The following is a 23,035-nucleotide window of genomic DNA, read 5'->3' as shown; positions in this document are numbered from 1 at the left end:
GGAGGCCGAGGTGGGTGGATCATCAGAGGTCAGGAATTCCAGACCAGCCTGAGCAACATGGTGAAACCCCATCTCTACAAAAAATACACAATTAGCTGTCATGGTGATGCACACCTGTAATCGCAGCTACTTGGGAGACTGAGACAGGTGAATCACTTGAACCCCGGAGGAGGAGGTTGCAGTGAGCTGAGATTACACCATTGTACTCCAACCTGGGCAAAAGAGTGAAACTCCATCTCAAAAAACAAAAACAAAAAAATTTTGAAAGAAGGTTCACTTTCAGGTGACAAGCTTGGTTTACTTTGAAGGCTAAAAGACACAGTGATGAATTGATGGACTGATTCCATGGTTCAGTACTGTTGGGAGCCACGCAGAGAAAGAGACTTAGTTCTGGCTGAAGCTAAAAGACACAGAGAGAGTATATATTTACAGACTTTCCATCTGGTACAAATAGTTCATGAAGGATGAGGGACCCACCTGCTGGAGCTGCTGTTAGTCTGTAGAGTTACTGATACCATCTGGGGAATGAAGCAAAAAATATTATCTTGAATTATTTGGCTTTGTATTCCCATCTGGGTGTTTTAAAGCAGCAGAGCAGATATTTGACAGTCAAATAAAACACTAGAAATAACAATAAAAGTCCCCTGCACCCCACCCCAATCACCACCAACAAACAAAATCCATCAGCATTTCCTTACTTCCCCTCCTTCCAGCAAGCTGTTGCCTAGATTTGCTGCTCAAAGGTTGGATATTTTCACATAGAGGTTTTAGAAAAAGCAAATAAAGATCCAATAGAAAAATAAGCAGGGCAGCCATTCCAGAAGGCTGATCTCTGTGAGGGCTCCCTGTTTTTGTTTTTATTTTGTTTTGTTTTTTTGAGACAGGGTCTCCTTCTATCACCCAGGATAGAGTGTAGCAGAAGGAACATGGCTCGCTACAGCCTCCACCTCCTGGCTCAAGTGATCCTTCCACCTGAGACTCCAGAGTAGCTGGGACTACAGGCGCATACCACCATGCCTGGCTAACTTTATTTTATTTATGGTTTTTGGAGAAAATTAGTTTTTTGGAGAAATGGGGTCCCATTATGCTGCCCAGGCTTAATTCTTTTTAGATTAATGTATGCAAATTCCTGCAAATGTGCTCTCTCTCTGGTCTCAAGTGGTCCTCCTGCCTCAGCCTCCCAAAGTGCTGGGATAATAGGCTTGAGCCACCGCACCCAGCCCCTTAGCTTTTTTAAACAATTGAGATATAATTCATATGCCATAAAATTCACCCCTTAAAATGGCACATTTCAGTGGTTGTGCACACATTACTGCTGTCTAAGTCACATCATGTTCATCACTGCAGAAAGAGACCCTGTGCCCCGCATGAGTCATTTCCCATCTCTTCTCCCCAGCCCCTAGCAATGTGAATCCCTTTTCTGTGTTTGTAGCTTTGCTGTGCTGGACCTTATATAGAAAGGGCATTGCATAATCTTTGTCCTGTTGTGTCTGGTTTCTTTGATTTTGGATGTGTTTTCTAGATTCACCTATGTTGTAGCAAATGTCAGAACTTCATTCTTTTTATGGATTGATAATATTTCACTGTATGGATCTATCTATCTATTTATTTATTTATTTACTTTTTTGAGACCGGGTCTCACTCTGTGGTCCAGGCTGGGGTGCAGTGGAACAAACTTGGCTCACTGCAGCCTTGACTTCCTGGGCTCAAGTGATCCTTCCACCTCAGCCTCCTGAGCAGCTAGGACCACAGGCGAGTGCCACCACACCCTGCTAATTTTGTTTGGTTTTGTGTCTTTTTACATTTTATTTTGTAGAGCTGGGGTCTCGCTATGTTGCCCAGGTTGATCATAAACTTCTGGGCTCAAATGATCCTCCCATCTTGGCCTCCCAAAGTGCTGGGATTATAGGCCTGAGCCACTGTGCCTGGCCCATTCTTATTCTGTTAATAACTCCTTATGACTGCCCAAAATGCTAAGAGACTGTGTACTAGGAGCTGAGTGGGGTGTAGATACTAGGATCTGTAAACCTGGCCCTCAAGGATCGCACATACCGTACAAATCATTCTATTCTAATAATAGATCAATCAATGGAAACAGCAATTTGAGAAAACATTGGAGGAAAAGGAAAGCCTTTTGAGAAAAATGAGAAATACAATCAGTACTTTTTATTGTGGGAAGAATTCCTTTAAAAGTGGCAGCTGCCAATTTAGGACTCCGAGGCCATATTAGGTAACACCTGTCAGGTCAGGCTCTTTGAGGACAGAGCTTGAAGCACAGAGAACATTTTCAAAATTAACAACAAACATCTGCAAAAGTATAAAGTGGCCTGGCCTGGTGGTATAAACCTGTATTACCAGCTACTCAGGAGGTTGAGGAAGGAGGATCACCTGAGGCCAGGAGTTGGAGTCCAGACTGGGCAACATAGTGAGGCCCCATCTCTTTAAAAAAAAAAAAAGAAAGTAGTGCTACTGAGGTGGTGGTTAGAGTTGTAAGTTTGCATCTAGTCACCCTTTGAATATCTTTGTGTGTGTGTGTGTGTGTTTTTATATGGAGTCTTGCTCTATCACCAGGCTGGAGTGCAATGGTGCGATCTCGGCTCACTGCAACCTCCACCTCCTGGGTTCAAGTGATTCTCCTGCCTCAGCCTCCTGAATAGCTGGGACTACAGGCGCATGCCATCATGCCCAGCTAGTTTTTGTATTTTTAGTAGAGTCAGGTTTCACCATGTTGGCCAGGATGCTCTTGATCTCTTGACCTCATGATCTACCCGCCTCGGCCTCCCAAAGTGCTGGGATTACAGGTGTGAGCCACCACGCCCAGCCTCAAATATCTTAACATTGTTTATAACATGCAGTCATCACCATTTTGTATGGTAACCCTATGCAGGAATTTGTGTACATTAGTCTAAAAAGAATGAAGAGGCTTTTATTCAGAAATTAAATCAATTAATTTGCTGCCTACTTCACATTTTCAAATATTTCCACATCTGACTTTTGGCTCTCATCACCATTGTATTGTCTGGGGACAATTTTAGGACACCTGCTAAATCTTTCCTGGTCAATATGTCTCTGGGGCCACTTGCCTGTAACTCTAGAATGTGCTTCCCTCTGTCGCTGGTGGGGGAAACACAGGCGTCATTCAGATTTTCCTACCAGAGTTTGACCTGCTTGTGGGCAGCAGGATGCCTGGGACTATGTACATCCTTACCTATAACCCCCTGTCATAACCTCCCCAGCTCCTCACTAGAGGTGAATTTGGGTAAGTTAAATGTGCATCTGATACTACTTCTGTGCATAAAGTCATGGAAAACCCCTTACCAGAGCCTCTTTCCTATTGACTGCACCTGATCATTATGACCTAGGCAGATACGGAGAAAACTTAGCCATGGGCTTCTCCCACTGCAGACTGTGGAGATAAAGCGCAACTTGTTCATCATACCCTTAAGATCCTATGACTTTGGGTTTCACTACAAGACCAATAGGCTGGCATTGAGCCTTATTAAGTATCTGATATAGTATCTGGCACTCTCTAGGTACTTCACACCAGTTAACTGAATTTTGTCTTAAACAAATATTCAACGCCATTTTAGTCAGGATGGGTGAGTGTTCCTGAGAAGTATAATTTGTGAAACTCACAAGTAAGTAAGGACAATACTATTTTTTATTTTTAAAAACCTGTGAAGGGTTAAAGGAACACAGGCAATATAGGACTATGTTGGTTTTGAAACACTGGTGAAAGTTCCTGGAGGAGTCTCACGTGATCGAACAGCATGGGAAAAGAGCAGACAGAATCCAGATGAGAAAGAAGCCGTGTGGAGAGTTAGGACGGGAAGCCTGCATCTTGTTTGGGGATGGCTGTGGCTCAGTGTGGTACGGAGCCACGTGTTGGGGGAAGCTAGAGAAGTGCTGAAGGGTTTATAAAGATTCTGCTAAGGCGTTTGGGCTTTATCTGATGGCCAATGAAAGGCCACTTAAGGTTTTTTTTTTAAGTGGAAAGACACTGCAATTTGCTTGTAGGACCAGCCCAGTGCATGGGTGTGGGAGAAAACATGTAATGCATCGTGTTTTGTGATTGTGGAAGCAGTTTCCATTGAAGGGTCTGTGTCTCTGCTTGGGAAGGCAGAGAGCTGCTGGACGGAGCTCAGTTCCACACCTGCCACCATTGTGCTTTCTTGCTGAACACTCTCTGCTCATCAAGTTGAGGTGTCTGGATCTGGGAGAATCCTAAAGAGAGTGCAATTACATATCACACCCATCCCACCATTCTTGGTTTGGCCCACAATTCTCCCTATGCTCCCACAATTCTGTTTCTCCCATAATTCCCTGTCTTTCCCACAATTCTGTGCATCTCTCACAATACACTGTATTTTCCCCAATTCTGTATTTCTCCCAGAATTCCATGCCTCTCCCAAAAGTCACCATTCTCTCCTACAATCACCTGTCTCTCCCACAATTCTGTTTTCTCTCATAATTCCCTTTTTCTCATAATAACATTCCCCTCACAATCATTTTCTCTCACAATTCTCCATTCTATTTTTTCTTGAAAATCTCTTTTCTTCTATAATCTATTTTCTACTACAATCTGTCTCACCTACAGTTCTCTATAATTTGTTCTCTCCCACAAGTCTCCATTCTTGACCACAATTCCCTGCCTGTCCCTCAATTCCTCGTCTTTCCCATAATTCAGTCCTTTGTCTTTTCCACAATTCCCTTTCCCACAATACCTTGAGTCCCCCACAATCCTAATCTTTCCTACAATTTCTCATTTCTCCCACAATCCCTTTTTATAATTTTTCATAATGCCATGAATCTCCCATAATACCTGGAATCTCCCACAAGCCTTGTCTTTCCCACAATTCTGAGTTTCTCTTACAGTACCTTGAGTCCCTCACAACCCCATCTTTCCCACAATTCCTTTTTTCTCCCATAATACACCTTCACAATTTTCCATAATGCCTTGCATCTCCTGAAATATCTTATGTCTCCCACAATCCTTATCTTGTTCCAGCAATTTCCTGTTTCTCCCACAATCCCCATCTTTCCCACAATTTTTTTTTCTCCCACAATACGGCTTCACAAATTTCCATAATGCCTTGTATCTCCCAAAATATCTTGTGTCTTCCACACTTTCATCTCCTACATTCCTTGTCTTTCTGCAGCAATTTCCTGTTTCTCCCACAATCCCCATCTTTCCCACAATTTCTTTTTCCTCCCACAATAAAGCTTCACAATTTTCCATAATGCCTTGCATCTCCCATAGTATCTTGAGTTTCCCATAATTCCTTTTGTCTTCTACAATCCTTGTCTTTCTCCAGCAATTTCTTGTTTCTCCCACTGTATCGTATTTCTCTAACAATTTCTTCTTTCCCATATGTCTCTTCTTTCTCTCACAATTTGCTTTTTTTTTTTTTTTTTTTTTGAGATGGCATCTTATTCACTCTGTCACCTAAGCTGGAGTGCAGTGGCATGATCTCGGCTCACTGCAACCTCCACCTCTTGGGCTCAAGCGATTCTTGTGCCTCAGCCTCTGGAGTAGCTGGGACTACAGGTGCACACCACCACACCCGGCTAATTTTGTACTTTTAGTAGAGAGAATTTCACCATGTTGGCCAGGTTAGTTTCAAACTCCTGACCTCAAGTGATCTGCACACTTTGGCCTCCCAAAGTTCTGGGCTTATAGGTGTAAGCCACCTTTCCTGGCCAATTCTCCATTCTTCTATTTCAGGAATCTTTTATAATTGTATTCAAAAGAATATGTACCACATTCTTTCTGTCCTGTAATCCCATTTCTCCTACAACTTATTCTGCACCATAATTCCTTTTCTCCGAAGATTTAGTATTCTCTCCCATCATTTCCTGCTTTCCCCACAATTCTCTATCCCACCCATAGTCCTGTTTGTCTCCTACAAGTCTGTCTTTCCCACAATGCCTTGTTTTCCCATAACTCTTTGTTTCTCCCACAACTCTCTGTTCTCCACAGGACCTGTCCTTCCCCCAATACCCTGCTTTTCCAGGATTCCTTATTTCTCCCACAATCTTGGTCATTCCTACAATTCTCTGTTTCCTCCCATAATTCTCTGTTCATCTCACAATCCCTGTCTATCTCATGGTTGTCTGGTCTCTCCCACAGTTCCCTGTTTCTCACATAAGTCCCCATTTATCCAACAATCTTTGTCTTTCCCACAAATTCTTTCTCCTATAATTTTTTATTCTTCTCTTTCACAAATCTTTTTCCCTCTAATTCTACTCTCTACTACGTTGTCTCACATGCAGTTCTTCCATAATTTTTCATTTTCTGCCACAATTTATCTCCCAAAATTCAACATTCTCTTCCACAATTCCTTACCTTTCTTACAGTTTCATCACTTTCCCATAACTCTCTATTCTTTCCCATTAATCCTTTGTGCCTGGCACAGTTCTCTTTTCTACAATATTTTGCCTTCCACAATTCCTTTGGTCTCCTACAATTCCTTGTATTGCCCACAATTCCCTATTCTCTCCCACAATTCTCTGTTATCTGCTCTCTCTCATAAATATCTGTTCTCTCTTATGATTCCATTTTCTCCCATGATTTTTTATTCCTCACACTTCCCTGGCTCTTCCCAAATTCCCTTTCTGTCCCACAGTGCCTCATTCTCACTAAAATTCTATTTTTTTCTACATTTTTCTGTTATATCCCACAATACCCTGCCTTTCCCATAATCCCTTTTCTCTCCTGAGTCTCATGTTCCTAAAAAACATACCATTTTGTTTTTTCCCATGATTCTGTCTTTTCCCAGAATTCTTGCTTCTCCCTCCAAATTGTTCCCTTCCACACTTTCCCATTATCTTCCATGGAGAAACATCATTCTTATTACTTTTTAATATTTTTAGTAGAGATGGGGTTTCACCATGTTGGCTAGGCTAGTCTCAAACTCCTAATCTCAAGTGATCTGCCCATCTTGGCCTCCTAAAATGTTGGGATTACAGGTGTGAGCTACCACGCCAAGCCTAAGATTCTCCTTTATCACATTTTGTCTCTCCTACAAATTCTCTTTCCCCAAATTTCTGTTGCATCTCACAAAGGAATTTATTCTCCCAGAATTCCAATTCTCCCACTATTTCCTCTTTAAGACTTCCCATAATTCCTTGCATCTCCCACAATATGTTAAGTTTCACACAATTCCTTGTGTCTCCCAATTCCTTATGGTTGTCAAATTCCTCATATTGTCCACAATTCCCCATTCTCTTCTACAGTTCTCCATTCTCCCCCATAGCTCCCCATCTCTTCCCAAACTCACTTTGTCTCCTGTAGTTCCTCATTTCCCCCAGAATTCTCATTATTTCCCACAAGCATCCTCCCTCATAATCTTTTATCTCTCTCACAATCCCTTGTTTTTCTTACAATTTCTGTCTCCCTATTGTCCTCTGGATGTTGTTTAGCCTTTTCTGTGTGTATACCTGGATTTTAATAATAAACTGCAATAGAAGCCTGTTGGGATATGGAACTTAAAAAACAAAAATGATTTTTTTTTAAGACGATGTCTCTCTCTGTTGCCAGGCTGGAGTGCAGTGGCATGATCTCGGCTCACTGCAACCTCTGCCTCTGGGTTCAAGTGATTCACCTGCTTCAGCCTCCCTAGTAGGTGGGACTACAGGTGTGCAGCACCATGCCCAGCTAATTTTTTGTATTTTTTGTAAAGACATGGTTTTGCCATGTTGGCCAGGATGGTCTCAATCTCTTGACCTCGTGAACTGCTCGCCTTGGCCTCCCAAAGTGCTGGGATTACAGGTGTGAGCCACCGCACCCGGCCGTAAAAAAGCTTTTCAAATATAAAGAAATATTCTCTCAGAGCAATTCTTTCAAGAAAGCAAACACCCAAAGCCCCAGCCCTTCCCCGTTCCATGCCTGTTGCCCTCTCTAGTTTCAGCAGAGCTGTGTTGATGCATTCAGATACTGACAGCAACAAGTGCGTGGGAGAGAGAGGGCTGCTTTGGACCAGCTGGGGCTTGTTTCCACAAGCAAGCTGTAGAGATAAATGTGGGCATATGGAGGAAAGTAGGAAAGGCAAGAGTACCTTTTCTGGAACAGGAGTCATCATGCTTCAAACAGGAGACTTTGGGGCACTCAGAGGCTGCCTTTCAAGGCTGCTGCTTTTCACTGCTTCTGAAAAGCCATCATGTTAGCATGGACTTCTCTTCCCCTCCGTCATTTGCAAAATTTCTTATAAGCTGTTAGACCAACCACCTCCCAATGGCAAGGTATACACAATTTTTTCAGCAGCCTATTCTCCAAGTAGCACCCTGAGACACTACCTAAGAATCGGACATTATTCTACTCCTTTGCAAAACCCACCCAGCTCAGGTGAGGTGTCAGCTTGGGCTCTGGGAGATCAGCTTTCTCCTCAGTGGTCTGCTGTTACTTTGCCTCTTCCTAAAAGTAACACCTGGTGCCTCCATCAACTGTAGTTGCTATGAGGGTGTGGAAGAGAACATACCCCAGGGCCTTGGACTTTGTTGGGCTGGCCAGATCAAATTTAACACCTTGAAGTGGAGTTGGGCCAGGTGTCATGTTTTCCATGGTTCATGTTCAGTGCCCTCTGGCTGGTTGGGGTTTCAGTTCTAGGACTTCACAATTTTCAGGGTATCTGAAAAAGGCAGCCGAGGGCACAAGGGACATCCAATATACAGTCATACATCACTTAACAATGAGGATACATTCTGAGAAACGCATGCTAGGCAATTTCATTGCTGTGTGAACACCACAGAATTCACTTAAACAAACCTAGAGGGTATACTGGGCTACACACCTGGGCTGGATGGTAGAGCCTGTTGCTCCTGGGCTACAAACTTGTAAAGCATGTTACTGCACTGAATACCGTAGGCAGGTGTAGCACAGTAGTACTTGTGTATCTAAACGTAGTTGAATTTAGAAAAGGTACAGTAAAAATGCAGTATTATAATCTTATGGGACCACTGTCATATATGAGGAACGTGGACCAAAAAGATCGTTATGTGGTGCATGGCTGTATGTACAAATCTCAGATCTGCATGGGGCAAAGGGAATCCCAAGAACCTGCCTGGACTTGCAAGGCTCATTAGAGGGGGCCACGAGGAAGGGGACTGGCCCTTGGGTACCATTAGGTCACTGGGACATGTATTTTCTGCAGGGACGTTAGATCCTCACAGATTTTGCAACAATTAGAATTTAGTCAACATCTTCCAACAGCCTGGTTGAATTATCTTCTCAGAGACTTGCTCAGCCAGCACATTCCCTGCTCACAGAGACCTTTAAGACCAGCAGAGAAAACCCTTGGAAATTCAGGGCTGCTGGAAAGCGCTCATTGAACTGAGCACAGGCAGGCTGGGCTGGGGCCGCTCCCTCCCCACAGAATTTGCTTCAAGAAAGTTGTCATGCATAAATATTCTCTTCTGTGGAGCCCTAGGGAGAGGATAAAAGCACTAGAAATTCTTCAAAGCCACAGGACCCAGAAGTGTGAGGTCACGGGGGAGTTTCCTCAGTCCAGACCTTGATCACAAGCCACCATGTGACACCCCAGCCAAGAGTCCATTTGAAAAGAACTACAGAAATCACAAATGAGTTCCCATGAATCCAGATGTCCTCATAAACAGTTGTGACCCTGTTAGAATCAAGTCTTTTTGAAGTGTCACCAGCCCCCTTCCAGTAAGAATGCTGCTCCGGAACTGGAAGGCTCCTTTAGAAGTTTTCCCAGCTGGTGTCTGGGCTCCAGGAAAAGCAGGTTCACCATGCTAACAAAAGCATTGTCTCCACCATCCTTCTGGGCCACCCAGACGCTCCTCAGGATCTAGCTGGGTGATCCACAGCCAGATCCATCCTTGACTCCCTTTACCTGCCCTTCAAGCAGCTCATCACACTTGATGAGTTACTCAGACCAGGATTCTCCCGGATTCATCTTAATCCATCCCTGGGAGGAAGATCTGAGTGCCGTGTCTTCCCGCAGCCCGTAGCGCTTGTGTATGTGCATGCAGGTGCATGTGTGTGTATCAGGGGACACCACAATATTGCATTTATCTTTTTCTGGAGGTGGGATCTCACTCTGTTGCCCAGGCTGGTGTGAGATGGCATGATCATGGCTCACTGCAGCTTCAAACTCTTGGGCTTGAGATCCTTCTACCTCAGCCTCCCAAGTAGCTGGGACTACAGGCACACACAATCTTGCTTATTTTTTTTTAAGAGATAGGGTCTATGTGGCCCAGGCTGGTCTCACATGCAAGTGATCCTCCTTACTCGACCTCCCAAAGTGCTAGGGTTACAGGTGGACCCATCACACCCAGTCCACACTTGCCTTCTTGTTAATATTGCCATCTCTGTCTGCTGCTCAGGATTTCCTAATCCTTTCTAAGCACATCTCTCCTGATGCCACAATTTCTCACCTCTTCTTTTCTATATAACTCTAATGTTCTTTTTTGTTCCTTACACGTCCTCTCAAACTCTGCATTTCTCTCTTTTAGGACTGTGCTTGCTCCTGCCCTTCTTTATACTCATATCTTAATGAGAGCTCCGAGGGACTAGTGCTGCATCCCATTGCTGTCAAGGCACTTATGTGATTGTACTGACCCATTCCCCATGTTTATTAGGCACCCTTTACATGGCAGGTGTTGTCTGGGGCATTAGGTACACTATGGTGACTAAGACACATTCCCTGTCCACTGAGACTCTCTGCTCTAGTGGCAGAGACAATGAAAAACACAAACAATGATATCATATTCCAGCCAGGTAGTGGGAAATGCTATGAAGAAAAATCAGGGAGGAGGTAGGAACGTGGTTTTAGAGGTGTCCCTAGAGTCTCCCTGAGCATGATGTAACATTAGACTTGAGACCTTAATGAAGTATAGGAGCCACTATAAAATCAGAAGAGCTTTACAGGCAGAAAAAGAGAGTTGCAAAGGCCCTGTGACAGGACCAAGCCTGGAGTGAGAGGGAGAGAGGCAGTGTGCTTAAGGGTGTGAAGCAGCAGAGAGGGACACAGAGGAGGCTGCAATTGTCAGCAAGTCCCATGGGTGGAGGGGTTTGGAGGCTTTTTGGAGCACAGTCACTTGCCCCATCTGTTGTTAGAAAGGCTACCCTCCATTGTATCTTCCACCTGTGTATTTCCCATGCACAGCCCACAACCTGCGTTGCAGCTGAAGCAAGTACTCTAGGATATTTGGGGATTGGAAGAATAATTCTGACGTTGTTTCCAAAGGGTCTCACAGATTCTGAAGGAAGATGTATTGCTGGAATTGATGCAGGATTTTATTCTCAGTTACTTTGCAAGCTGGGATGTCCCGGCCAGGTCTTCCTTGGCATGCTACCTGTTGCAGGAGACGGCCTGCTCACCTGACCTGCCTGTGTCAAGTCTGGCTTGCACAGCAGTTCCTGAGTTCTTGTCCTGTGCCAAAGAAGAATGAGGTTCACTGACTACAGAAGAGTGAGCAAGGCAGGGAGATTTACTGAGTGATGAAACTGCTTTCAGCAGAGAGAGGATGTGGGTGGTCCCTCTGCCTGAAGGAGGGAAAGTCCCCCCAAAATGGCTGAGTCCAGGGCTTTTAATGGCTCAGAATCGGGGAGGGGCAGGCCTAATAAAACAGAACCAAAGGAAATAAAAATGAATCAAAAGAAAGCCAGGTAGAATTAGCCCCACATATTTAGACTGGATTAGTAGTTTGGCTTTAGGCTTTCTAGATGGGGACTAAAGAGAAAATGTGACCAGTTACAAGACTCTTCATGATTTAAAAGAAAACATTGCACATGGGAGCAAATTGCCATGAAATCCAGGCCTGAGAGAAATGTCTCCAGTGATTTCTCATGAAGGGAATGCTGAGCATATTTGGACAAATGCATTCTGGTATTTACAAAAATATCATGCATCACTTTATCTTATCTAGGGTCACGATCAGGACAAATGAGCCCAATTTGACAGGGTTACCAGGCATGTACTATGTTTGTATTTAGTGTATTTAGTTGGGCCTTGGGAGATGAGTAGAGTTCATTGCTGATTGGGAGGAGCTACTTGCTAAAAACATATGGCATCGTCCGTGAAAAGACAGTTGGGAGGTGGCATAGTTTTACAGAGTGGTGGTCTCCCTCCCTTTGGGCACTTCCTGGAGTTGAGTGTAGGTAGCCAGACAACCATAGGGTCCCTGTGGCCTGAGTCACCATCCTCAGAGCTGCACCAGTAGTCAAAGGGTGCGCTCTGCTGCTGAATCAGACAGCACATGTCCCGGGGCTCCAGAACCTTCCTAAACCAATAGTTGTGTTACTTGCAACATCTGTACCACATTCACCTATCAACTGGACTAGATGATTCTGTAGGAATTGTTTCATCTGTCGTAATGATTTAATAAAATGTAGATAGAAAGTTGATGTAGATTTCCACCCCTCCCACCTTTTTTTTTTCAGATGGGATGAATGCTAGGACTTTGATCAAAGTTGGTACATGAAAAACTCTGTGCACTGAATACTGAACATTTTCTGAAGCTGATGACAAACCTGCTAGAATGCAGACACAGTCACAGTCTTTTGTCTTTTCCTCTCCAGGTTCTGATGCCAGCACAATTGAAATTCACACTGCAAGTGAATCCTGCAACAAAAATGATGGTGACCCTATTCTCCCAACCCATGGAGACCTATGAAGGGAATGTGCTGGGGGTCCAGACCCTGTATTCCTCAGACTCTACAATTCTCATTCTTTAGAACTGTGATCTTACCTTCCCATCACTGCACTGCCAAGGTGTAGCAGCCCCCAAATCTTGCTCTTATTACCAGTTAGTGCTTCTTCTCTATGAGCCTTTAGGGTAGGAGAAATGTTCATGCACATGCATCTGGGAATGGAAGAGGGCCCCCAGACCGCTCTGCAGCATCTCTAGCCTCTTCGTTGCCACTAGGAAGTTTTCTGAGGCTGGCTGTAAAGTAAATGTAAGGTCCATGTCCTTGAGAAAGTACTTAAATAAAACAGTTGTGACTGAGCTCTCAGCCTGACTTGGATTCTGTCTTAACACTTCTAGCAAGACAAAATGTATGTACAGTTATGCATTGCCTGATGATGGAGATGAGTTCTGAGAAATGTATCGTGAGGTGATATCACTGCTGTGTGAATACCATACAGCGTACTTACACAAACCTAGACGGTACAGGCTACCGCACACTTATGCTGCATGGTAGAGCCTATGGCTCCTACTCTACAAACCTGGACATCATGTGACTGTACCCGATACTGCAGATGACTGTAACAAGTGGTGTTTGTGTACCTAAACGTAGAAAAGGAGCCGTAGAGATGGGACTTCTAGAGCAAGTGCTTTTGATTAAGCTTATTGATGATGCCAAACAGCAGCAAGGTAGAGAGGCAGCAGCAGGAATAGGAAACCAGGGCCCCATGGAGCCGCCGCACAGCTTGGCCTCCTAACACACCACAGAGTAAAGAGAGTGTGACTTTGGTCACGAATTTAGCCTCATGCTGTGTTGAGTAATGACATAGTCTAAGGAATACTTGGAACCTAATTCCCATATTTCCATCAGTTAAGATATATGAGGGAACTTAAAAAAGTTCATTGAAAAATGAAATAAGATAAAACAGAAACGTTACTTCTCAACATGGGCACCATCCTGGTCAAGATACTTTGCAAGTGATGACACCAGCCATGTAGTCCATCCCTAAAGAACTGAAGGTCTTGGGAATTTAACCATGTCAGTGCAGTCTTTTTTACACTATTAACTGAAGAAAATGGGTGCCCTTTAAAAATCGGGAAAGAAAAATAAGTCAAAAGGAGCCAAGTCAGGGCTGTAAGGTAGATATTCAATGATTTCCCACTGAAGATTTCTTCTTGAAGAATTGCCCTTGTTTGGTTAGAGGAAAGAGCCAAAGCATTGCTGTGGTGGAGAGCTCTCTTGTGAAGCGTTCCAGGACATTTTTCTGCTAAAGCTTTGGCTAATTTTTCAAAACACTCATAATAAGCAGATGTTACTGTTTTTTGGCCCTTCAGAAAGTCAACATGCCTTGGGCATCCTGAAAACCTGCCGCCCTAACCTCTGCTGGTGGCGACTGAACCATTTCTGCCTCCTGGAAGTCATTGCGTTGATTGTGCCATGTCTTCAGGATGGTACTGGGAAATTCACGCTTCATCTCCTGTTAGAATTCTTCAAATAAATACTTCAGTATCTTGATCCCATTTGTTTAAAATTTCTATCAAAAGCTCAGCTCTTGTCTGCAGTGGATCTGGATGTTAACAGTTTTGGCACCCACGGAGTGCAAAGTTTGCTCAATTTTAATGTTTCAGTCAGAACTGTGTAAGTGGAACCGGTTGAGAGGTCTATGATGTTGGCTGTTCTTTGCACTGTTAATTGATGGTCCTCTTCAATTAGGGCATGAACAACTTGATGCAGATGGTTTGCCACTATGGGCTTCATCTTCAGCATCATCTCATCCATTCTTAAAATGAGTTATTCACCATATGTAAACTGATTTCTTTAGGGCACTGTCCCCATAAACTATTCATAAGCATCAATGATTTCACCATTCATTCACCATAAGCATCAAACTTCACCATAAACTTGATGTTTGTTCTTGTTTCCATTTTAACAAGTTATGTTGCTCTGATAGAGGCTCTTTTCAGGCTGTCTTATCCTTCTTAGTGCCTCAAACTAGATCCTGTTAAGAAAGGTTATAACGAACTAGTAGGACTTTATTTTTATGCCAGACATTTTTGAAATCCATGTATAGCTTTTTCATAATAGGTATGTCCATGAACTTTTTGAAGCTCTTTTTCTCCCTAAAATGTTGCGGCATGCGGTGGGATTAAAATCCACCAGTAGGTACATAGAAAAGCAAGACACACTCTCTTCTCAGGACACTGCGGACAGCTCTGCCATGTGACACCTCTCTTCATATCAAGATTAGGACTCCTTTTCTTCTAGAAGTGTCCAGCAAGTTTCTGCATTTGCATTTACGGAGTCACAAGGCTGCAGATGGATTGTGAACATACTATGGGGTAGTGCCTGCCCAGGGCTGACCCAGCTCCCTGGATAACCATCACTTTACCTGCCTGTGGTGAGCCTGGTCTAGGCTACACTGACCTTGAGGTATCAAGGTCAAAGGTATCAAGGAGATGTGGAGTTTTAGGTTTTCTAGGGGAATCTGCATCCTTCATCTCAGTAGTGCCATTCTGTCTGTCCTCTCCCCCAGGATCAGAAGCCCTTCCTCTGTTTGAGGATCCCCTTCTATCTGATGAGGCACAGTCCCACCACCCCATTCAAAAAGCAAGGAGGCCAGTTGCTGGCTTTTCCAGTCTCACTCACTTGCAGCTAGAGCAAGGCAAGTGACCTGGCAGCATGTCTTGAATGTTACAAGCTTGTGCCTGAGGGAATGGGCTGCAGAGAAACGCTTCTCAAGAAGCCTTGGCAGCAGGCAGGCCCACTTTGGGAGGCAGCATTGGGTGTGCCTCCAGGGCCGTTACAGCGTCCAGTATTGAGGTGTGGGCAGCACCCACTTCCGTCTCTGTCACCTTCATGAGCCTAGTCCTGCAGCCTGCTCTTGGCAGTTCCTGTTTGCTTGGCCTCTGAGCCCAGTTCTCCGGTTTCTTAATGCTGCCCTATATCTGGCTCATTCATTCCTTTGGGCTTACAGTAGCCAGAGTCAGGTTCTGAAGCTCTCAGACAAGAACTCTGAGATCTGATTATCCAGCCAAGATGAGGACTCCCAGACTGGCCACCAAGCGTCACCAGCTCATACGCATATGGCTTTAACCTAGTGAGCTGAGCTGAGTGAGAGGGTGAGGCACTGGGCCAGGTCTACGGACTGGGGACAAAAAAATTGTCGTGAGGATGTGTATTAAGGCAACCTAGGGAATGAGGAGACAACTGAGCAAACAACTGATGAACTGAGATGACGGCCAGGCTTGGTTCTGAGTGACGTCCCTGTAAGGCTGGTTACTGTTTTAAAGATGGCAGGTGCTCAAGTACCTTGGGGTGCTATGGGAATATTCCAGTGGAGAGAAAGCAGTGGAGATGGAAGGAAAGTTCTTGAAGAAGTGAGAAGGAACTGGGATCTAAAGCCAGAAGTTTGGGTTGGCCCGTGACAAGGAGGCAACTATAGAGGTGTAGCTGGAAGCATAGTTTGGGTGGAAAGGGGAGACCGTTCCCATCAGATAACTTTCACTTAATTTTAATTTACTGGCCAGTTTATCAATCCCATCATAATTTTTAAGAGACAGTGTCAGCCGGGCACGGTGGCTCACACCTGTAATCTTACTACTTTTGGAGGCTGAGGTGGGTGGATCACTTGAGGTCAGGAGTTCAAGACCAGCTTGGCCAACATAGCAAAACCCTGTCTCTACTAAAAATATAAAAATTAGCTGAGTGGGGTGGTGCACACCTATATCCCACCTACTCAGGAGGCTGAGATACGATAATTGCTTGAGCCTGGGAGACAGAGGCTAGAGTGAGCTGAGATAGCACCACCGCACTGCATTCTCGGTGACATAGCAAGACCCTGTCTCAAAAAAGAGAGAAGTGGGTGGGGGGGGGGGAGAGAGACAGAGACAGACAGACACAGGGTCTTGCTGTCACCCAGGCTGGAGTGCAGTGGCACGATCATGGTTCATTGCAGCTTTGACTTCTTGACTTTCTGGGCCCAAGTGATCCTCCCGCCTCAGCCTCCCAAGTAGCTAAGACCACAGACACTCGCCACCATGTCCAGCTAATTTTTATGTAGAGATGGAGACTCACCATATTGCTCAGGCTAAAAAACTTTTTAGTAGCCTATTAATTTCCCCCATTTCACAGTAAGATATATCATCATGTGCAGGTGTGTTGTTACAGAAGAATGCATACTCCCGGCTGTTTCCCGCAGTGTCTCAAGATAAGTACCTTTTGCATGAGGATAACCCTGTTCCCAACCAGAGCCTCCATTCTCCAGAGCATTCGCTTCACATTCTAGCTGAAGGGTGGTCCTACAGACAACATCCTCCCACCCCGTACCCACTGTTCCCTCTCTACATTATTCTCAGATGTAACTATGACTTCTTACCTGCTTACCATATCGTGGATGAGACACTTCAGAGGCAAAGGACCCGGACTGGACAAAAACTGGCTCAATGGTTTTTTTTAAGGACATAAATCTGTTCTCCACTCCCTCCTACCCTTTTCCTGTACTTCACAAGGCACTTCCAGGTTTCCACCAGACAGCCATCATCAACAGCCAGATTCCAGAGAGACCTCGTGCACAGAACTTTCTGTGAACATGAAGAATGTTCTTTGATACCCCTTTGAAACAGCACCAAGATGGGGCAATTAAAAAAAAAAGAGAGATCTCCGTTCAGTGAGTTGACGCTTAGATTCCTAAAATAAAATAGGCTGGGCATGGTGGCTGACGCTTGTAATCTCAGCACTTTGGGAGGCTGAGGCGGGCAGATCATGAGGTCAGAAGATCGAGACCATCCTGGCCAACATGGTGAAACCCTGTCTCTATTAAAAATACAAAAATTAGCTTGGCGTGGTGGCGTGTACTACTCAGGAGGCTGAGGCAGGAGAATTGCTTGAACCTGGGAGGAGGACGTTGCAGTGAGTTGAGTTCATGCCACTGCACTCCGGCCTGGTGACAGAGCAAGACTCTGTCTCAAAAAAAAAAAAAAAAAAAAAGGGAAACCTTTTGAGACTTCAGATGGAGGGTTCCATCTGAGTTAAATGATGTCAATTCTGGCAACTGTGGTCCTAATCGAGTTTCCTCTATAGCACAAACAAACCCATTTAGAGCTAGTCATATGTCACTGGCATTCTTAGGGGGCCAGCAAAGCCACCCGCCATGCATGCATTTATCCTGGGAACTCTGCTGCATGCTTTGCTGTCTGCCGCTGTTTCCACGCGGTTCTTCTGAAGTGTCCCAGGGCTCTGTAGTACCCCTCAGGTTGCCCCAAAACCACCACCTGGGAGCACACATGCTCCACTTGGCATGAGTCAAAGAGAAAAATGAAAATGAGCAGGTCCCAGGGCTCTCTAGTACCCCTCAGGTTGCCCCAAAACCACCACCTGGGAGCACCCATGCTCCACTTGGCATGAGTCAAAGAGAAAAATGAAAATGAGCAGGTCCCAGGGCTCTCTAGTACCCCTCAGGTTGCCCCAAAACCACCACCTGGGAGCACACATGCTCCACTTGGCATGAGTTAAAGAGAAAAATGAAAATGAGCATGTGAACCCCAGACAACACTGGGAGATTGGGATAGGTTTTTCTCTAACGGTGACAACTACTCACGTACCATTCAGTCTTCAGTTGCCAATTCAAGACTTGAATCTGGGATTTGGTCCCTGCAAAAGTCTGGATTATCAGTGAAGGCCACAGGCACGCTTGGGTCTTTCCTAGGGAAGCACCACAGAAACATCTATGCCCCAGCCATCGGCTTTGTCCTAGTGTGGGACAAGCAGGATTAGAGGGAAATGACCCCGTGACTTTGGGACTCATCTGTACAGTGAAACCTTAGAGTAAACCCATCTCTTCACCTCCCGGAATCCACAGCCTCCTTCACAGAATGTGGATAGCAATATCCATTCACTAATTACATTATTTAACAGCCACCTATTAATTAAGGCGGCATAAATGAAGACATGCACAGAGCAAATGTTGATAAATGTTTGCCACATGTTGGTTTGCCCTATGCAGACGACTATGTCCAAAGCCGCCCTCTCCTGTTAGGTTCTGCAAATTACTCCGGGCTAATTCGGGAACTCAAACTCCCAGTCAACCAATCTGCTGATGAGAGAATATTCATTTGCTTTGACTTTTTCCAACAGCCCGCCTGAAATAAAAGAATGAAAAGGAAACACACTAAAAAGCATGCTCCCTGGACAGAACCACCTTTCAGAACAGCAAGCGGCTGCTGTGACTGCCCCATTACTCTATTCCGCCCCTGCCTCCCCACCACTGCTCCCTATCTCACACAGCAATCCTGGACAGAGGCACTCAAGGTACTTCCTTCTGGGGAAAATACAGAGCTCTGTCTTCAGTCATTCAGTCAACGTGGGCCCAAGAGTTCCAGAGCGAGAGAAAGAAACCACATGGACCAAGTTCTCTAATATCAAAATAGAGCAATTTATTCAAGACACTGAGTATGATCCGTTGATTCTCTCTTGAAACAAATGAGCTACAACACACGTGATTTTTTTTTTTCTTCAAAGAGCGTGAGGGTGAGTACAGGTGGCAGGGAGAATGAAATGGAGGTCAGTGTCATCTGAACAGAATCTGAAAAATGCCAATAGAGAACACGCCTGGCTGTACGTCTGACACAGACAATAAAAACTGCACAAGCCAGAATGCAAAACTTCAGTGAGTGGCGGAAAGAACATTTCTGCATTTGACAAGAAACATAAGCTTTTTTTTTAATGGCGGAAGAAAAGGTTAAGAGAAAAGCAACAAGAACAAAGCAGACCCTTACATTTGACAAAGTGCACTTCACTTGGCTCCATGATCTATTTCTTAGAAAAACTAAAGAAGTCAAGTCCTACGGTGTTGCAAGGGGTCAGAGGGTTTCACCCTGTAACGTCCGGCCCTTTTGGTCCCCCTTGGGGCGGCATCCCTTTCCCAGGTGTGTGCTGGACCTGACTCTCGGTCACTTTGAACCCAAGCAAAGACTCCTGGAAGGTCTGTCGTGCTATGTCTGCTTTCAAGGTCAAGTTTGGTCACTAAGACTTAGGCATTCCTCACCACATTTTAAGAGCTGTAAACAACATTGAACAATAACATTCCACAGGCCAGTTCTTGATTACAGGGATGACTTTACCAATACTCCAACAGCAGAGAGGGTGAGTAGTGGTGTATAAACACTGGAGGCTCCAGAAACAGCTGTCCATGGCATCGTCCTGCTGAGAACAGGGATGGACGTGAAGGGCACTAGCTGCATCTCATGCATGGTTCTGCTTGTGGCCACAGGCTGGGGAAGCCAGGGATGGAGCCTGGGGTCCAAGGCCTCCCAGCCCAGGCTTCTACCTAACAATTTCGATGTGGTTCACATTCATCAAGACTAAAGCCATCCCTCGGGAGAGACCCTGGCTACCGACATTCATGTGAAGATTGTCTGGTGAATCGCTTGTGACACATCCCACTGTCATCCTACAGTCGTTTCTGGTTTGTCAAGCACAAGCCATGTTCTGACGACAGGCTGGCCTTTGACAGCAGATGCTCTGTAGAGATGAGTGCCTTTTTATTTGGGTGGGGTAAAGATGGTGTCATCTGAACCCCAACAAACTGAACCCTAAACTTAACGGAGTCCTTGGGACAAGAAATCATCGCCTCATCCGGGGACACTGGCTATCTTCAAAGATGGGTGCAGCGACTCCACATCATTGTGGTCTTCTTTGCTAAGTGTTTTGGAAACACAGCTCGAATAAGATATTCATCTCGGAACCAGAGCACTTTTTGGTCTTCTGGGGCATGAATGATTCATATACCCAAGCAGAGGCCAATCAATGATCTGAGAATGATCACCGCACCCTGGCTTTTGCAGATGGTCCTGGCACATTGCAAGTTCCATAGGAAGCCCTGGCCCTTCCCTGACGGCTGGGTTTTGGCTCCGCAGACGGACACCACCTTCATGGTAACACCGTCTTGCTGCTGGAACACACACCAGATTGCACCTTACCCACTGCTGGTGACACAGCAGCCCCCATGGGCTGGGCCAACTTCCTCAGCCCTTCTGCCCACAGGAAAACCAATGGGAGAAGAGGCCCTCGTCTTTCGGCCTTTTCCCCCTTGCTAATTAAAAAAGTTAGTCAGTGTCACGTTATGATAGCAAGCAGATAAAGGTCACCAGATTCACTGAAATGAAGCTCTTCTAGGAACACAAAGCCTTGTTTAATTTTTTAAAAACAGCAAAAAGATTGATTATTTAGAAAAGATCTTTCTCCTAATCTTCTGTGAGAGAAAGAAATTAGAAAGATGGCAGAAATTATTAGCGACGTTCTACCTCTACAATTTATGTTCAGGACTGAAAATCTTCCTTCTGCATTCATTTTTGTCAGCATTAGACTAAGTGACATGCGAGAGCCCATGTCAGCTCTGCAAGTCTGCTCTGAGAAATGACCAGCAGTCGTTACACGGCTGTGAGAAAGATGGAGCCAACAGGCCAAATCCAGCTGAGCTGTCAGTTTCGACGGCTTCTGCAGTACCTTTTGGTTCTGCCAATGCTCCCCCGGGGCCAGAGGGCACGCGGTTCTTCACTGCTTTCCTGTTGGCTGCCAAGGTGCACACACACCAAAAGATGCAAGGTCCTTCTTCCAACCGGCATGGCTGGGCCTCCCTCACTGGCTGCAGAGCAGTCTCACTGCTGACCCCTAGGACTGACTCTTGTCCACCCAGAGTTTTCCTGACCACCTTTCCTGAGGCTGAGGAGAAAGCCAGGGGCTCCCTCAGGCCCCACCTGCGGCTTTTTCAGTTCTTTTTAAAATATGAATCACACAAAGCTCTCTATGTCTGATGGCCATTTTAAGATTTTAAAATTGTTTTAACATAAAAATATTTTTTTTCAAAAATACTCCAGGCTCTTTCTCTTATAAGTCATTTTTTTTTTCTCCTGTAAAAAGTCCCCCTGCCCTGCCTTCTTACATAAAGCACTTATTATGTGCCAAAGTGCCCTTGAGTCCTAAGATCTGAAGCAAGTATGAGAAAGGTACAGAGGGAGGGAGGGAGAGAGAGCACACCAGCGAGAAAGCGAGCGCGAGCAAGGGGAGGGCAGGGTAGGAGAGGGCGGAAGGGCAAAAGCTGTGTACATGAGATTGCATCTTCCTGTCCACTTGGCTATGTCTCTTGAGGGTGCACTGAAAAAGCAGAGCTCACCAGATAAAAGGGAAAGGCAGAGGGAGGGGGCAGGGAGAGACAGAGCGAAGAGACAACAAGCCCAAGACAGCTTCTATCTCAGACAGAAGGACCCCAGAAGACAGAATTCCAGCCGATAGAAAAACCACCCAATCAACAAAGAATATTCTAGAAAATAGAAAGTGTTGGGATTACAAAGTTGCGTATTTCGGTACAAACTGGTCTTTGAACATCCTTTGCGAGAGCAACTGTAGTGTCCAAATTATTAGGGAAAACAATAAAAAAAATCCCAAGGAGGAGGGTTTTTTCCCTTCCCTGTTTGGTTTATCACAGCATTTTGCTTTTTTTTTGGCACAGCTTTTTCCATTTCTTTCCATTCAGCCATCACAGAGCCTGTTCCGGGTGGAAACCAATCTGCATGCCTCGAGCTGGTGACTTCCTGCGTCATGGGCTGAATGTCCTCTGTGGAAACCATTCTATCCCCGTTTGATATGATTTGCTTGCCTTTTAAAAACTTCTTGATAAAGATTACAAAAACATATAGACTCCTGCAGCCAGAGACGAGTTGGTTTCAGAGTATACTTTAACGCAAGTCAAGTTCCTACAGTTTTGGAGCTGATAGAATTGTGTGTGAACAGAGCTGCAACCCTACACATTCACGGCTGGACATTAGAATTCTTTTCTTTTTTCGAGAGTATTCTGTGGTTACTTCCGCAGATCCAAAACACATACCTGGAAGGAAAGACAAAGGACCTGTCATCCTGAGGGCTAACACAAAGACGCCTTCAGAGTACGCTCAAGCCGGCCCGCCACCGATGTTTACCAGTCAGGTTCACTGCAACACTGTCATGAAGGGGCAGAGAAGCTTTCATAACAGACTGACATCTGGATATCAGACCAAGCAAACCCAAGGAAACAGCGCAGAGCAGAAAGGCCAGGTTAAGGGCGATGCTAGGAATTAACAGAGTGGCAGAGACCATTGGCAGGGGTCCCAGAATGGACACCTGCAACCGTGGGGCAGATGACAACACAAGCCCAAGAACATGGCCTCTGACAACATTTGGGGACCACACTGACACTTGGCCGGTGAGCCAGAATGCCCCTTGCCCCAGAGGTCAGGGCAACCTCAAGTCCAGGGGAAAATAAGAAATCCAGATGCCCCATGGGAGGAGAAGAGGGCCCAGGAAACCTGCAGGATGGCCACCAGAGGCCCGGGCTTCATGAGTGACAACTGTGGC

The 23,035-nt window shown here is 45.2% G+C and overlaps 2 protein-coding genes across 7 annotated transcripts in view; one reads left to right on the top strand and one right to left on the bottom strand.

The window, feature by feature from the left end:
* Positions 1–12,969, top strand: part of GPR143 (G protein-coupled receptor 143) — a 41,688-nt gene extending 28,719 nt beyond the window's left edge. Inside the window, exon 9 of the mRNA XM_035289204.3 lies at positions 12,542–12,969. Within this exon, the coding sequence (XP_035145095.1) occupies positions 12,542–12,636 (95 nt within the window). The 3' untranslated portion in view covers positions 12,637–12,969. The remainder of the gene's footprint in view (positions 1–12,541) is intronic.
* A 6,089-nt stretch (positions 12,970–19,058) lies between these two features.
* The window catches only part of TBL1X (transducin beta like 1 X-linked), a 250,659-nt gene continuing 246,682 nt past the window's right edge, over positions 19,059–23,035 (bottom strand). For all 6 annotated transcript variants that reach the window (XM_054251217.2, XM_035288995.3, XM_054251216.2 and 3 more), the window contains one exon: positions 19,059–22,529. In XM_054251217.2, coding sequence (XP_054107192.1) covers positions 22,503–22,529 — 27 coding nt within the window. In that variant the 3' untranslated portion in view covers positions 19,059–22,502. The remainder of the gene's footprint in view (positions 22,530–23,035) is intronic.

The sequence above is a fragment of the Callithrix jacchus genome, chromosome X (genome assembly GCF_049354715.1).
Source record: "Callithrix jacchus isolate 240 chromosome X, calJac240_pri, whole genome shotgun sequence".
NCBI classification, from domain to species: Eukaryota; Metazoa; Chordata; class Mammalia; order Primates; family Cebidae; genus Callithrix; species Callithrix jacchus.
Note: the sequence above shows the minus strand (reverse complement) of the source record. Positions and strands in the feature narration are given on the sequence as shown.